Here is a 13,728-nt window from a genome sequence, read left to right as displayed (position 1 = left end):
AGAGTGGTGCTATTAAAACTGATTAGACGTGCTACACCTGCTCGGCCTCCTGCAGAGTGTGCAGTGTGTGTGTGTGTGTGTGTGTGCTGCATGCAGTGGTGTGTGTTTGCATAATGCTTCAGTGGAAAAACGAGCTCCCTGAGAGGAGCTGATGTTAACACCTGCCTGCTCTTGTGTGGCTCTGTGTTACACTCGTGCAGCGAGGAGGCAAAGCCAGAGTTTTATCTAACAGGTTTGAGGCTGCGGACAAACCAACCGGAGCCGCCTGTCACTCCCAAAAGCATGCTGGGACACCAGAGCCACCAGGTGTCCATGGAAACACTGCCAGCCTTTCTGATTGGTCCTTTGAGACACCCCGCCCTGCTCCTCGTTCCCTGCTTTCCACCAAAGGGTAATTACTGTCAGATAGGGGTGTAACATGCAATTGGAAATGAGGTAATACTCCAAAGTCATCGCACCATTGATATGAAAATTACCATCTCTGGTAATAAGATCGTTTTCACGCGTCTGTGCTTCAGAAACGTGAAGAGAGAGGGCTGAATGTGGAAGCTAATGCAGCTGCACTCTTCAGGATTCTTGAAAAAGCCGTAGTGATCGGGGATCTCTTCTGGGTGTTTCCTCCCCACTGAGATGAAAAGTGGCGAACATCTGTGAATATTAGAGCTGTTCAATATTTCATTGTGTCAACTGGGGCTGACACGTTGCTCTCTCCGCCCCTCCACCCTCTGGGCATCCTCATACCTCCCTAACCTGATTGCATGTCGGTGCCCTTTCTTACTGTCAGTCACAAAGTTAAACACTTTGTAGGGTGTAATTTTGTCGAGGAGTTAACGACATGACTGTAAATAAAGAGGGAAATGATAAAATCAGAGCTCCTGAAACCAAAAAAAGGACATAACACTATATTTATAAACTGTGTGGTGTGACTTCTGCATTTTATTAGTATAATAAAAAAAAAATCTGCATTATTAGTGTATTCATCTTAAAATCATGCTTTCCATGAGAGGCCTATTGCTTAGTTATGATGTTGTTTATTGTGAGTGTATGTTTTAGTTAGGTTAAGTTTTTGTTAAAATAAAAGACAATTAAGCTATAATTTGTGCCTGTACTGGCAGAAAAAAGAGAATATCCAACTCCGACTGAAAACTGAATATTTTATCCAGGGCTATTGTGTGTAAAGTCTTTTAATCTTGGTGTTGGGGTTTTTCTTGACATTCAAGGTGTAAACTTAGTTATTTTCAAGAGGCCAAGCACTAAGTTCACCGTTGTAGAGCCAAATCATATTGAACATGCACTTACCCGTATTAGATGAACGTGATGTCAACTTAATGTTAATTTTAATTTACTGCTTCTAGAGGTTGCTTTATTTAGTGAGAGGAGACACTCCACACCACACTGCAACACACTAGTTTGGTATAACCTGATAAATTCTGACCAGGCTGCACAGTTGGTGTTAGTGGTTATTGGGTCTATGCTGGTTTTATTTTGTTAACAGTGCGATCATACAGTCCCCCCCAAAAAATACACATTGGAAAGGGAAACTAAAATAGCTTTTTTACAACTGCATAAACCCATTTTTTAGGACCTGTCAAAATCATATTAAGGACATTTCAAGGCCTAGAAATCAGGCTTTTGGTTTTTAGGATCTGTAAAAAGCCTGTTATTTTAACCGAGCAGCATGCAGAGGACGCGAAAGTAGGTTTTTCATCCCAAATTACAGCCTGCAGTCGTAGTATGTGGCCTGAGAGGTAAAAAGCAGCGCAAAAAAAAAGACTGTACATTTGAGAGCAACCCAGATGAGTGCATCTACAATTTGATCAATTTAAAGTGTCTCTCGGTTGGATTTCGGAAGCTGGACAGTTGGAGGGCTCCGTTTAGAAGATTTAACCGAGTAGATCAAACCGAAAAACATTTGTCCTCACACCCCTGACTGGGCTTTGCATGAATAATCACACGCTTCACCCCTTACATTTTTCCAGGCTGTGGTGATTAAATACAGACCAGATGATTAGCTTTAAATAACATCTTGTGAAAACTACACACTCACTCGGACAAGCTCGGTGAAATTGACCGGACGTCCTTCCTGACTGACTCCCTGATGTGTTTATCTTTCCTCCATCTTCCCGGCAGGACTCTGCTGCTCATTGATCAGGACCAACCTCATGTCTTTATTGCACAGCAGTGATTATTGATCAGGCCTCCACCACGGGACGACTTCAAAACCGCTTTCCCTCCTCTGCGGACCATGCACACCCGGATGTTTTTCTGTCTCTCATGTTTTACTTTGTGCCGCTCCCCGAAGCCCACCTCTGCTCGTTTGATCTCTGCTCAGTGATTCACACCACGGGCCGTCAGCTGCTCGCAGTCACACACAGCTGGCTTATATGGATTCTTTTTTCTGCAGGTGGTACAGCTGCATGTTGGGGAAGAAGTGTAGCCTGGCACCTTTGAAAGAGGAGTTGAGGAAGCAAGGGGTGAGTAGCCAGTGAGACCCAGAACAAAGATAAATGCAAAAAATACATGCACAAACACGGTGAGAGTTGGGAAGCAGCAACAGCTCTTGATCTGTGTTTGTTCATGCGGCAACATGCATGGTTTGATAATGGCTTGTTAAAACAATCTCTGCCTCCCATCTCAGACTCTCCTGTGTATTGATGTTGAGCAGATCGGCCCCTTTCTAATATGCCAGCCAAGCAGTGTCACAAACGAACCATGAATGAGGTTCTGTCAGCAGTGCATGACTGAATCACACGGCACTCTGTAGCTAACATGCATTAGCGTCATTAGCTTAACTAATAGCCCGGCACATGACTCCTGACTGCTGCAAGCCTCTGGTCCGCTGCCAGTCTCTTCCCTCACATGCCCAGAGCAAAAAAGAAAGAGACCCCAGTCGCCCCCCGTCTGCACCTGCCACCTCTCCAGCCTCCTCCAGAGGTTTTAGGCTGCTGTCGCTGTTCATCACAGTGAGTGCAGCCTTGGCGAGCTTCCAGGGAGGAGACTGATGCCTCATCCTGAAGTGTGTGTAAAAAGAAACCTGCTCTAGTTAATATGCTAATGCTTTTATCACCCATTACTCAATTTTCCCTCCAGCGTGTCCTTGTTTCTCTTTGTGTGTTTTTTTTTTTTTTAATTTAACAAATGTGACGTATAAAAACCTCTCTCGGACTCTGAGCTGTTTGCCCTCTGACCCTCATCTCAGTAACCCCCTCCTCCTATTTACTGAGGCAGCGAGCTAGCGACAGTTAAAGTGCTCTGTTAGCACAATGATTTTCACACCAAACGTGTTTATTTTCACACCATGGATCCCTACTCGTTATTTTCTCACCCAGGAAGAGAGAGCCAAAAGTCACAGTGAAAAACCTCTCTGTACATACATCATATAGACCCTTTATATAAATGCAGTCATTCTGTTAATCTGACGCCATCTTAACATGTAGGCTTTTTGTCTGGATGAGCACCGCGGTCACTATTCCATGAAATGTGCAACGTCAATCATACTAGGTCAGAGTAAACCGAGTAAAATTTCCTATCAGACGCCACAAGTTTGAGCTTTAACAAAAAATCACCAAATGCCTTTCTAGTTGTTGTCTACTCTGCTGTATAATTTCTATTACAAACTGAAATGAAATTAAAATAAACCTTTACTGCATTGAAGATCTGTAGCAGGTCAGTTTAATGACAGTCATCAGATGAATGTAACCCAGGTTTAGACAACGTTTATTGCTTCTAGTTGTTTGTAAAAGTCTGTTCTCTGAGTTCATTTCATACCAGACAGCTTCAGGATCCATCTGTGCTTCTCCAAAACAGGAGAGTTTATGTACGTGAAACAATAGCAGTAACTTCCCTAATCACTTATAATTAGAAACAATCCCCCCCATGATGACAGAATTGATCAGAGTTATTATTCCCTATGTTTTGTCATCATTGATTATGATTGCATATTGTACTTATAATAAATAAACTATTAAAAAGGAGAATAACGGGGCGCTGCTATAGCTCACCTGGTAGAGCTGGCATCCCATGTATAGGGGCTGTAGTCCCCGACGCCGTGGGTTCAAGTCCTGCTCCCCCACTTTCCTGTCTCTCTCTCTGACCTATCTAATGAAAAAGTGGGGCCAAAAAATTCTTTAAAAAAAAAAAAAAAAAAAAAAAAGGAGAATAACATGTTTCTTCTAATAGCTAAAAACTTACCAGCATTACTTAAGGCCACTTTTCACACCGTTCTTTGGACAGTGCAATGCTACTTTTTATAATCCGACATACTTTTCTAATGAAGCATACTTGCAGCTTTACAAGCCTTTATAATATTCACTACAAGTGAGAACATCATGACCCAGACAAATCTAATCTCAAAACTAAAAGCAGAAACAAAAATGTAATTGGCAGAAGAAGAGAATCACACTTTATATTACATGTGGAGGTACTATGCTCTAATTTCTCATGCATTTAGAGTTTTGGTCATCACATTGGTTAATTGAGCATTGCAGATATTGAAATGCTGTTTTCACTGTGAGATTATGTGCATTTTTAAGGCATGCATGTGGTGTTGGAATAATCTGAAAGCTGAGTTCCCATCTGTGAAAATTAACAAACATTTCCCCAAGTCAGAGCAGCAACTTGGACAGTAGGCGAAAAGTTGGGTGCATGACTTGCCGAGTTGTTAACGTCATCTATGCAGCAGTGTTCTCCTGTATGTATATCAATTTTATGATAACATTTAATTCATAATATGGTATTAGGGTGCAACCTGTGTCCACATAGTTAGAAAAGTTAGTTATTAGCAGTAACCCTGCCAACAAGTCACGTAAAGCAATATTTAAGTGCTAGCAGCTATCAATGTGTTGTTCAGACACTCAAAGCAAGAAAATACAACACATCCTTTTTGTAGCGTCCACACTGTTTCCACATCTCGACTTAAAAGCACACGAACATGCCAAAGTCAGAAGAACGACTTCCAAACTCAAGAATAGGAGGAGAATGAGACTGGGCAGTAGGCATTGCTATGCTGGTCACATCTGACTGTTTTCTTTGTTCCTGTTGTTCAGGTGCCTAAAGTGACCCACACTGAGTTCTGCCAAGGACGGACCATGCGGTGGGCGCTGGCCTGGAGTTTCTATGATGACGTGATCGTTCCAGTAAGTTCATACAAATGCGTAGTTTAGATTTGTTTGAGTCGTCAGAGCTGGGTAACTAAACTAAGGGCCACGCAAATTGCACTAAAGCAGGTCGTCTCCTTAGAACTGCTCCCTCTGTTCTACCGGTGGATGTTTCCAAAAACCTCCTCCTCAATAATGCACCACCTCTGTCCTGCTCCATCCTCTCTCCACACTGGAGCCTCCTTCCCTCCAGCCCTGTTCCATTATGTGCACTTACTCCATCCTCTGGGGAGATGTTTATGTGATTTCTAACATGCCGTAGCCAGGCAACAGTTGCCAGGGCAGGACTGTGCGCACACACTGTACCGCTGACTTGTCTGGACGGGGATGGAGTTGGAGATAAATGGAAATGGCACAGAGAGGACTAAAAACGATGCAGCAGCGCTGATAGATGGAATCAAACAAAGGCAGGTAAAGGAGGTCGGCAGGTGCAGGAGAGGCTGTGTTATGATGGACTGTTTGTTGCAGTCCTCTCTGTTTTGGCCATTTCAGCACAAAAGCAGTTAAGCAGAATGATTGGCCTACATTTTCTGCCACTACCCTCTCCCTCCTCCTCCACGTTCACGTAGATCCTCTGCCATTTACACTCGGGAGCTGCTCGCCATCATTACCAGGCAGACCCCTCGAGCACGTGTGTTTGTGTGTGTGTGTGTGTGTGTGTGTGTGTGGTTACATGACAAGTTTCTACATGTGCGATTCCGTGCATGGTCGACTACCTAATTCTGCCTGCATGTATGTTTCTATAGTCGTCTGCTACATACGTACATGCATGTGGGTGCTCATTAATGTTACATATAGACTTCAACATATGTGACACGAATGCAGCTGTGACCTACTTAACCCCCTTATTAAAACATCCGCCTGCAGACAACTATCACTGCCACTGTTTTATCTCAGCATTTTTTCTTTTCCAGGTTTGCTTAACTGGGAAGGTAGAAGACTTTTAAGAAAACACTACAACACAACTAATGAACAAATCTAAACATCTGGATTTACAAAGTTTGCCGAAATTTTATCTAAGGAGGAAAATCTGTGGTATGAATGAGCTAAAACTCATTGATTTTAAAGTCAACATGTATTTTTTTGTGTTTGGTTTTCAGAACTAGAAACGACAACATACGACATAAATGCAGGCCAAGATAGAATAAACAGACGTGTGAACATTCTCATGGCTCGTTTTCGTAGAAGTTAGTTTCTTTCGACTTAGATCATTTTTTCCATCACATTAATTTCCTTTTCTCTCTCTCCTTACACCAATTCACCTGTTAAATATTAAATAACTTTTAGCTCTTTTGGCGTTTACAAGCAGTTTTCATCAGATATGTCTCTTCCATCTGTGTTGTAGATATATCACAGCACTGCTGTGTGGAGTATTGCCATAAAACATTTTATAGCTGCATTATATTGTCCTAAAAAGGTGCCAGTGTACTTCATCAGAGCTGCTGGCCAGATGGTCAAACAGCTTCAGAAACCTCCTCCCTGTTGGCAGCTTCCTGACTTTAGAACTGAAGCAGCTGTGATTTGATTCCTGTAAGTGGACGTACACACCCACTTCAGGTTGTGATTGTTCAGTTGTGCTGAGCTACGAAAGTAAGCGAGATGTGAACTTCCCCATTTTCCTGGAGAGATCTGAAAATGAGCTTTATCCCTCATATTTAAGCAAGACAGCATCTCGCTCTGTCATCCTCTAACATCCATGTGAGAGATTTGCTAACAACCATCAACACTTCTGGCTTTTCACGCTGTTGTAGATGAACCAGTTCTTTTCTGACAACTTCAGAAAACATGCATGTGGTTGGCCTACAGGTTGCCACAGAGCCTCCAACATGATTGTTTCCCTCATTTCCCCCTTATTACCAAGAGGGAAACGATGCAGAGGATGTACTGGAGTGAGTCAATGTGGATAAAGAGACAGTGAATACAGACAAAAGGAGGATGCGCATACAGCAGAGTCAGAATAAAAGGACTTGTAGACTGGCAGCTTTATCTGAGCCCTGGGGCTCGTTGTTGCTCATACAGGCCTCTGGCAGGAGGAGGGATCAGGAAGGTCTAGAGTCCATACGGGGGTTTTGGGACTTGACAGAAAGGAAATGGGGGTTGGGAGGAGAGGGGTGATCAGAGTAAGATTTGAAATGTTTGCCTGGAGGTGAAATCGGCAACACTTTGTTTCTCCGTTTTGTGTGTGTGCACGTGTACGCATGGACTGGGCAAGTCAAGATGCATGATTGAATGACATTGAATCTAGAGAGAACAGCTCTTGTCGGACTTGAATTCAAAATTGGGCCAGGCTTTTATTGTATGGTTGTCATCGACTCATAGTGTGCATGTGTGTGTGTGAGAGAGCATGTGGTGAGGTGAGAGTGGGTAAGTGGGATTAATAATAGAGTGAAAGAGCAGCAGAGTCAGAAGAGGATGTGATTCAGTGAAGGGGTGTGTATGTAAAACCGTACACGTGGGTTTCATGCTCTTTGTCTTTAAATCTGTGCGTGTGTGTTTATATGGCAAAGTATTAGGGCGAGAATCTGTGTCAAGGATGTTGCGTACAAACAGACAGGTTCGGCTTGATGGATTTTATTGATTTCCTTTCCTTGTGCAAAGAGCTGCGGGGCTCGTAGAGAGTGGAGGAAAGGGGGAGAGACGTCTGGGACAAACAATAAGAAATAAAAGAGGCTCTAACAAGCAGCCAGACAAGGCAGGGTCCGTTGTCAACCCATTAATTAAAAGTGTCCATCTCTTGTAAATATGCATCTAAAAGGGCCGTCATCTAAATAAAAACCTTCTCCCTGGAGTGAACACTTACTTTGCTTTTTTTTCATCTCTTGACAAAGCAGCAGATACAGAGATGCATTTAGTTATTCATTCAGTTTTTATCTCGAGGAAAGGGAAATTGTAAATAAAGCAAATATTATAAATGGCAGACTACAATAGAAGTCCAACAAAAGTGAAAGAGTAATTGAAACCTGACTCCAGATCAGTGCAGCAGTGTGAAGGTCACAGCCTGCTCCTTCCCTGTGCTGTTTGTAGGTCAGTCGGCCATGCTGTCTGCGCCGTCACCGTACGCTGCTGCTGCTGCTGCTGCTGCAGACCCCCGCTGTCTCCCCACATTCAGTCAGCCTGCAGTGACTCACGAATGCAGCGATTACATTTTGGCTGCAGCGGATGTGCAGTGGACAATCGCTGCAGAGCGTCTGTATTCAGACACAGTTGGGTAATGACCTCCACCGCCATTACAGCGTGACATTAGAGGAGATTAGAAATAAGAAACAGTTTGATTTACTGCAGGTCCAAGTGGAGCGGGAATGGTCTGAGCGCCCTCCTGTGGCGAGTAACAAACATCCCTCCTCTTTAGATTTGTCCTTGATGTGCAGCGAGGATGTGTATCTCTGTGCAGCATTTTTACTGATGATGTTTTTTTTTACTTAACCAATTTTTATTTTAGCAGACAGACGATAATTCTGTTTAGATGAAATACAGCCAAAAGTGTTATTTAAACAAGAAACTTTCTGATGAAAGAACAAGAAGAAAGGGGTAGAAATCGGTGTGAAGCCAGATTTAGCTCTCTGACAGGTTTTCAGTCAGTAGCAGGACAGAGGAAAAACACACATCAGTTACATGGCTGCTTTCATCTTCTGCAACATTTCGCTTCCTCTCCTTGCTGCCCTTTCTCTCTCATGTGTCAGCAATCAGGATTTCACAGATCTTCTGTTTCTTTCCCTCTAATTCATGTTGTGATCTATCCGCCCACCACATGCTAACAATTAGATTTATCCTCTGTTGCCTGATGCTACCAAAAAAAGGAAACTAAACCTTCTCAGTGATGGTGTAAGTTTTTAAACTGTTAGTAGTAAAATGATCTCAAGTATGTATGCTGTAGCGTCCAGCTGTCTGTTTTGTTTACCACCTGATAGTGCATAAGGAGTGTTGAAGTGATGGCTTTGTGTTTATAATGTACACAGTTTGGTAGTTCATGTGCATTTCTTGTAGTTTGTAGAACTACAGTCAAAACAATTGGCTGCTAATTAGTTGTATTTGTGGTGCTGCATTTACAGAAACGGGTGACTGTAGTATGCTTTTATTTGTTCAAAGATTTTCCTTTAGGTGCTTGAAAGTAGTGCATTCCTTAAAACACTACTTTGTTTTCAGACATTTCTAAATTACTCAAAAAGATGTGATCCAGCTCGTACTGAGTAAACGCTGCCCTCTGCTGTCAGCTTTGGTCCTGGGCATGTTTTAACCTGCGATGACTCATGTTATTTCCAGACATCTAAAAATGTAGACCAAAGCCAAACACTGACTGTCGAGCAGCTGGTTTAACTTGAGCTTGTGTCCCAAAGAATGCAACTTATAAACACAGCAGGGCAGAGAACAGTACACAGAACAGACCAGATACGGAAAATAAAGTAAAGCTAACAATGTAACTAGTGTGTATAGAGTGTGGAAAATACACCAAACCAAAACATGGAGTTGGTAACAACAAAAGCGCTAGAAATATTCCAGCAGTATCTAATCTGCAGAATGTTTCAGTGTGTTTACACTTGTTGGAACCAAATTCTTCACTATTGTCACAGCAGTTTTTGCTGCTGGCTTTGTCTGAGTATACCTGCATTTATCATGCATGTGTTATAAAATAGTCTTACTGGCTGTGTGGCCACAAGTATCTGTGGCATTGAAGACCGCCCCCACAATCTCCCCTTTAGACTTGACCTCCTGCCACTCAGTTTGTCTGTTTTTATTGAAATATATCTCTAACTGTTATACATGTTTGGTTGTTGTTTCATCCTATCTAATTGTCTTTGTTTTGTCTCAGTCTCCTCCCAGTAAGAAGCGTAAACTGGAGAAGACACGGAAACCCCTGTCGTTCACGCTACCAGAGCCAGGACTGAAGGAGCTCCAGGCCAAGGCCTCAGCTGCAGGTTGCACTGGAGGCAGTGCTGTGGACAGCGTCACTGCTCTGCTCGAGAAGACGCTCACCGACCTGAAGGTAAACTTTACAGTTGTACTGCCACTCTGTAAACTGTACCAGAACTCATGTACTTTGTGTCAGGAAGCGTCTAATCTTTGTGCAGCATCAATCTAATAGTTGGGTTTTTCTGACCCACTTCTACAACAGCAACTCTGCATATTTGCAGCTAGATGCGCTCTGAATGACAGATGCAGTATAACACAAGAGTAAAATAACCTAAATAAGTTGCTCTACAGTGCTCTCTACACTCTTTCAGTTGAAAGTAGCAATTCAGTCTTTTGCCAGTGGAAATGACATTTTAGTATGTCAAAATGTAATTTTAAAACAATTTAAAAATGTTGTAATATATGTTGTCACATGTAGAAATGATCCAGAATTCCCTTTTCACTATTATGAATAATGATAACAGACATCTGCAATTGATTTTCCATATGTTTAATAAAAGGATTGTGACTAGTACAATTGTAATTTCCTGTCTCAGGTATTTAGAATTGGATTTCTGATATTTGACATATCAATAAAGCATTTTGGATATGTCACCCTAATGTACGCCAAGTCAATTAAACATTTATTAGCTAGACTGGATCTAGGGGTGGGCGATGTGACAAAAATATCATATCACGATTTTTTTATTATAAAATCACGATTTCAATTTTATCACGATCTTACATGTATTTTTAAAACTAAGTGCGGCTGGACCGCTGGATCACTTGTTGCGAAAAACTGGACGTTCTGAACTTTGCATTCAATCTTTTCTCGGCATTTAGAGTAGAGACATGGAATAGCAGTGTTGGAGAAGTATTTTCAGCTGGGCAGCTCGTACCGCAGGTCAACTACTTTGAGCAGGCATTTGAACCCCTCGTTTTCTACTGTCTTGTACGGAATCATATCTTTTTGCAAGATAAAAGGTAACTGCTCCTGTTACCTCTTTCCACCGCTTGCTTGTGTTCTCATATGGAGTGCCTTTATCAAATGCCTGTGTTAATGTCTGTTTGGGTCCAGCTGCTGCTTCTGGCTGCGGTGCTGCCGGTGGTCCCCTCACTGTTTGGCTCTCAGCATACTGTTTAGGGTGCTTTCTCTTCAAGTGATAAAAACAAGTTTGTCGTGTTGCCATCCGACGTGCGAACCGTCTCTGCAAACTTTGCAAATTACCTTTGTTTGTGCTTTGGGGAAAAGCCAAAACAGTTCCATATAATGGAAGTGGAGTTTTTTTTTTTAGCGACCAACTCTTCTGTACATTTTTTAAAACTGAAAAAAAACCCACATTTACCAGGTTTGATCTTAAGCATAGCAATGTCAGGTTTTTTGCTTTTAAAAAAAATAGAATAATAGCTTCTAAAATCAGAGGCTGTGTTTTTAAAAGTCTTTTTGTGGGATAATTTAATCCAGATTTGATCCATGTAGTGGTTTTTAGATCTGGACCTGGTACAGTGGTACAGATGCTCTTTCTTGCATTTTCACTATTAAAATAAATGCTTCACAAATTTAAAAATGGGTTTCAGACAGTCTTCAGGGTTTACCTTAAACATCTAATGGTTTTACATCATTAAAATGTGGGAAAAACAGAATTGGTTACTCAGCGTTATAAATCATTTCCGTTAACTGTCTCTGCCTGAACTGGTTGTTTTGTGCAGTAAACCGCCGCTAATAAAAACTACTGGGTCGCTGTGGTACGTTGCTCCCAATCTGGTCTCGGCCTGATAATCTTGTGTGTTGCTCTGCAGGTGCTGCATAAACGTGTCCCTTGCAGAAAGCAGGAGCAGAGCCTCTTTCTGACAGCTGTGGAGAACACCTGGATCCACGGACGGCAGAAGAAACGTGAACAGAGGCGTCAGTTACGAGAGCTTCCCAGAGCGCCTCACTGTGCTGGAACCAGTTCTCAAACCACCATGGCCACAGCTGCTCCTGGCACACCGCCACCCCCCAATAACCAGCCCACCTCCACACCACACAGCAGCAGCCAGGACGGTAACACCGAGAGCGACACTACATCATCAAATGAGCCAGTTAAAGAAGTAACACCTGACACAACCGGAGACCACAAAGAGATTTCAGAAGATCTAAGAGGTGAGGATGTGGACATGGAGTCCTCGATGTGCACCGAATCCGGACAGGAAGGGGACGCTCAGGAAACTGCTGCTGCAGCAAGTGAACCGCCTGCCAAACGACCCCTGAGCCCCGGCACAGTCGAACACTTCCTGTTCAAGTGTCTGCTGAACGTGATGCTGGAGGAGAGCGATGTAGTGATCGAGATGCACTGGGTCGAGGGTCAGAACAAAGACCTGATGAACCAGCTGTGCACTTACTTGAAGAACATGCTTTTAAAATCTGTCGCAAAGTCCTGAACAATCAGAAAGGTGGGACCTTTTTGTCTTCAAAACTTATGTTCCCATGTGAAATGAGGTATTATTTTTAAAATGATTATTGAGTGCCTATCTTCTGGGAAGTTTCTTTTTGGGGCAGTTATATACAGCTTTTGAAATGTTTTGATAAACTTTGGAAAAACTACTTTTGGTTTTTACAGCAGCAGATTCACAAAATCTGAATTTCTTGTTCTTCTTAGTCTACCTTTTAAGGTGTTATACACTGTACATTAGTATTTTGTCTTAAAGTTGTCAAAACATTTGGAATAAATATACAGTTTTTTAACACTGTTGCACACGGTCATGTTTTTGATGCTGCAGTACCTTTAAATGGCCACAAGAGGAGAGTGTAAGTGTTTCTTCTGTAAGGAACTATTACAGTCATGATCTTTTTTACAAAGATTACAACCTTTAATTTCTGCTTTATTAGACATATTTTGGAATGACTGATCTCTGTTTAGAATGACTGGGCTACATTTTAAATTACGATGCAGCCTGTGTAATTCAGGAAGTTCCTGGAGCCCCTCAGTCTTTCGTGTGCCTGGAGATCCTTCAGTATTGTAGCACACTATTATTACTCTGCTGTAGCCGACTCGCTTCCTCAAGAGAGCCGAGAGAATAACAGGAAAACAGTTCTAAATATCCAGGGTCATGTGTATGTACAAGCACATCCCCTGCTGTCATAGCAAAAAACACAGATCCTGATCATAGCACATGTCCCTCGATCGGTCATGGCCGGACTTTGACTCCATCAGTGTGAGAGAGTCATGTGAGAGGTGGGGAAAGTAGAACTACTGGGTCATAAACAGGCACATTTGTTCTCCTTTTTGTTTAAATAGACTGCTGTAAATAATATGCATATTTAATGCTGTTTCAAAAAGGTTACAACTAGCTAATTGTTATTTATTTCTTCACACTTAGAAACGCTGTTCTGTTGCTGCCACATAGAAAAACATTGCTTTGTAGATAAACTGTAATGAGGTATAAATCAGCCTGGCCTCTGCTGCAATTTTGAGCTGATGTAATAATAGTAATTACATGAATAAATCAACAAGAGCATAAATGATTAGCCAATTATTCAACGGAGTGACAGAAAACTAATCAGAAATAGGCTAGCATTTACCATGTTGCCTCCAGCCACTCAAAAGTAATCATTTGCAGGGTTTTTTGTTTCTTTAACCCGTTTGATACCACTATAAATAAAGAAAGATGTGCCATATCTTTAGGTTTTGTACTGTTTGTTTAA

At 42.1% G+C, this 13,728-nt stretch overlaps 1 protein-coding gene across 1 annotated transcript in view; it reads left to right on the top strand.

Annotated features, from left to right (window-relative positions):
- Positions 1-12,772, top strand: part of mettl16 (methyltransferase 16, N6-methyladenosine) — a 32,700-nt gene extending 19,928 nt beyond the window's left edge. The window contains exons 7-10 of the mRNA XM_008299896.1: positions 2,405-2,474; positions 5,046-5,135; positions 9,964-10,137; positions 11,844-12,772. Of these exons, the coding sequence (XP_008298118.1) occupies positions 2,405-2,474; positions 5,046-5,135; positions 9,964-10,137; positions 11,844-12,464 (955 nt within the window). The 3' untranslated portion in view covers positions 12,465-12,772. The remainder of the gene's footprint in view (positions 1-2,404; positions 2,475-5,045; positions 5,136-9,963; positions 10,138-11,843) is intronic.
- The last annotated feature ends 956 nt before the right edge of the window (positions 12,773-13,728 follow it).

Source organism: Stegastes partitus, unplaced genomic scaffold (genome assembly GCF_000690725.1).
Source record: "Stegastes partitus isolate 25-593 unplaced genomic scaffold, Stegastes_partitus-1.0.2 Scaffold1478, whole genome shotgun sequence".
Lineage (NCBI taxonomy): Eukaryota > Metazoa > Chordata > Actinopteri > Pomacentridae > Stegastes > Stegastes partitus.
This window is presented reverse-complemented; position numbering and strand designations above follow the sequence as displayed.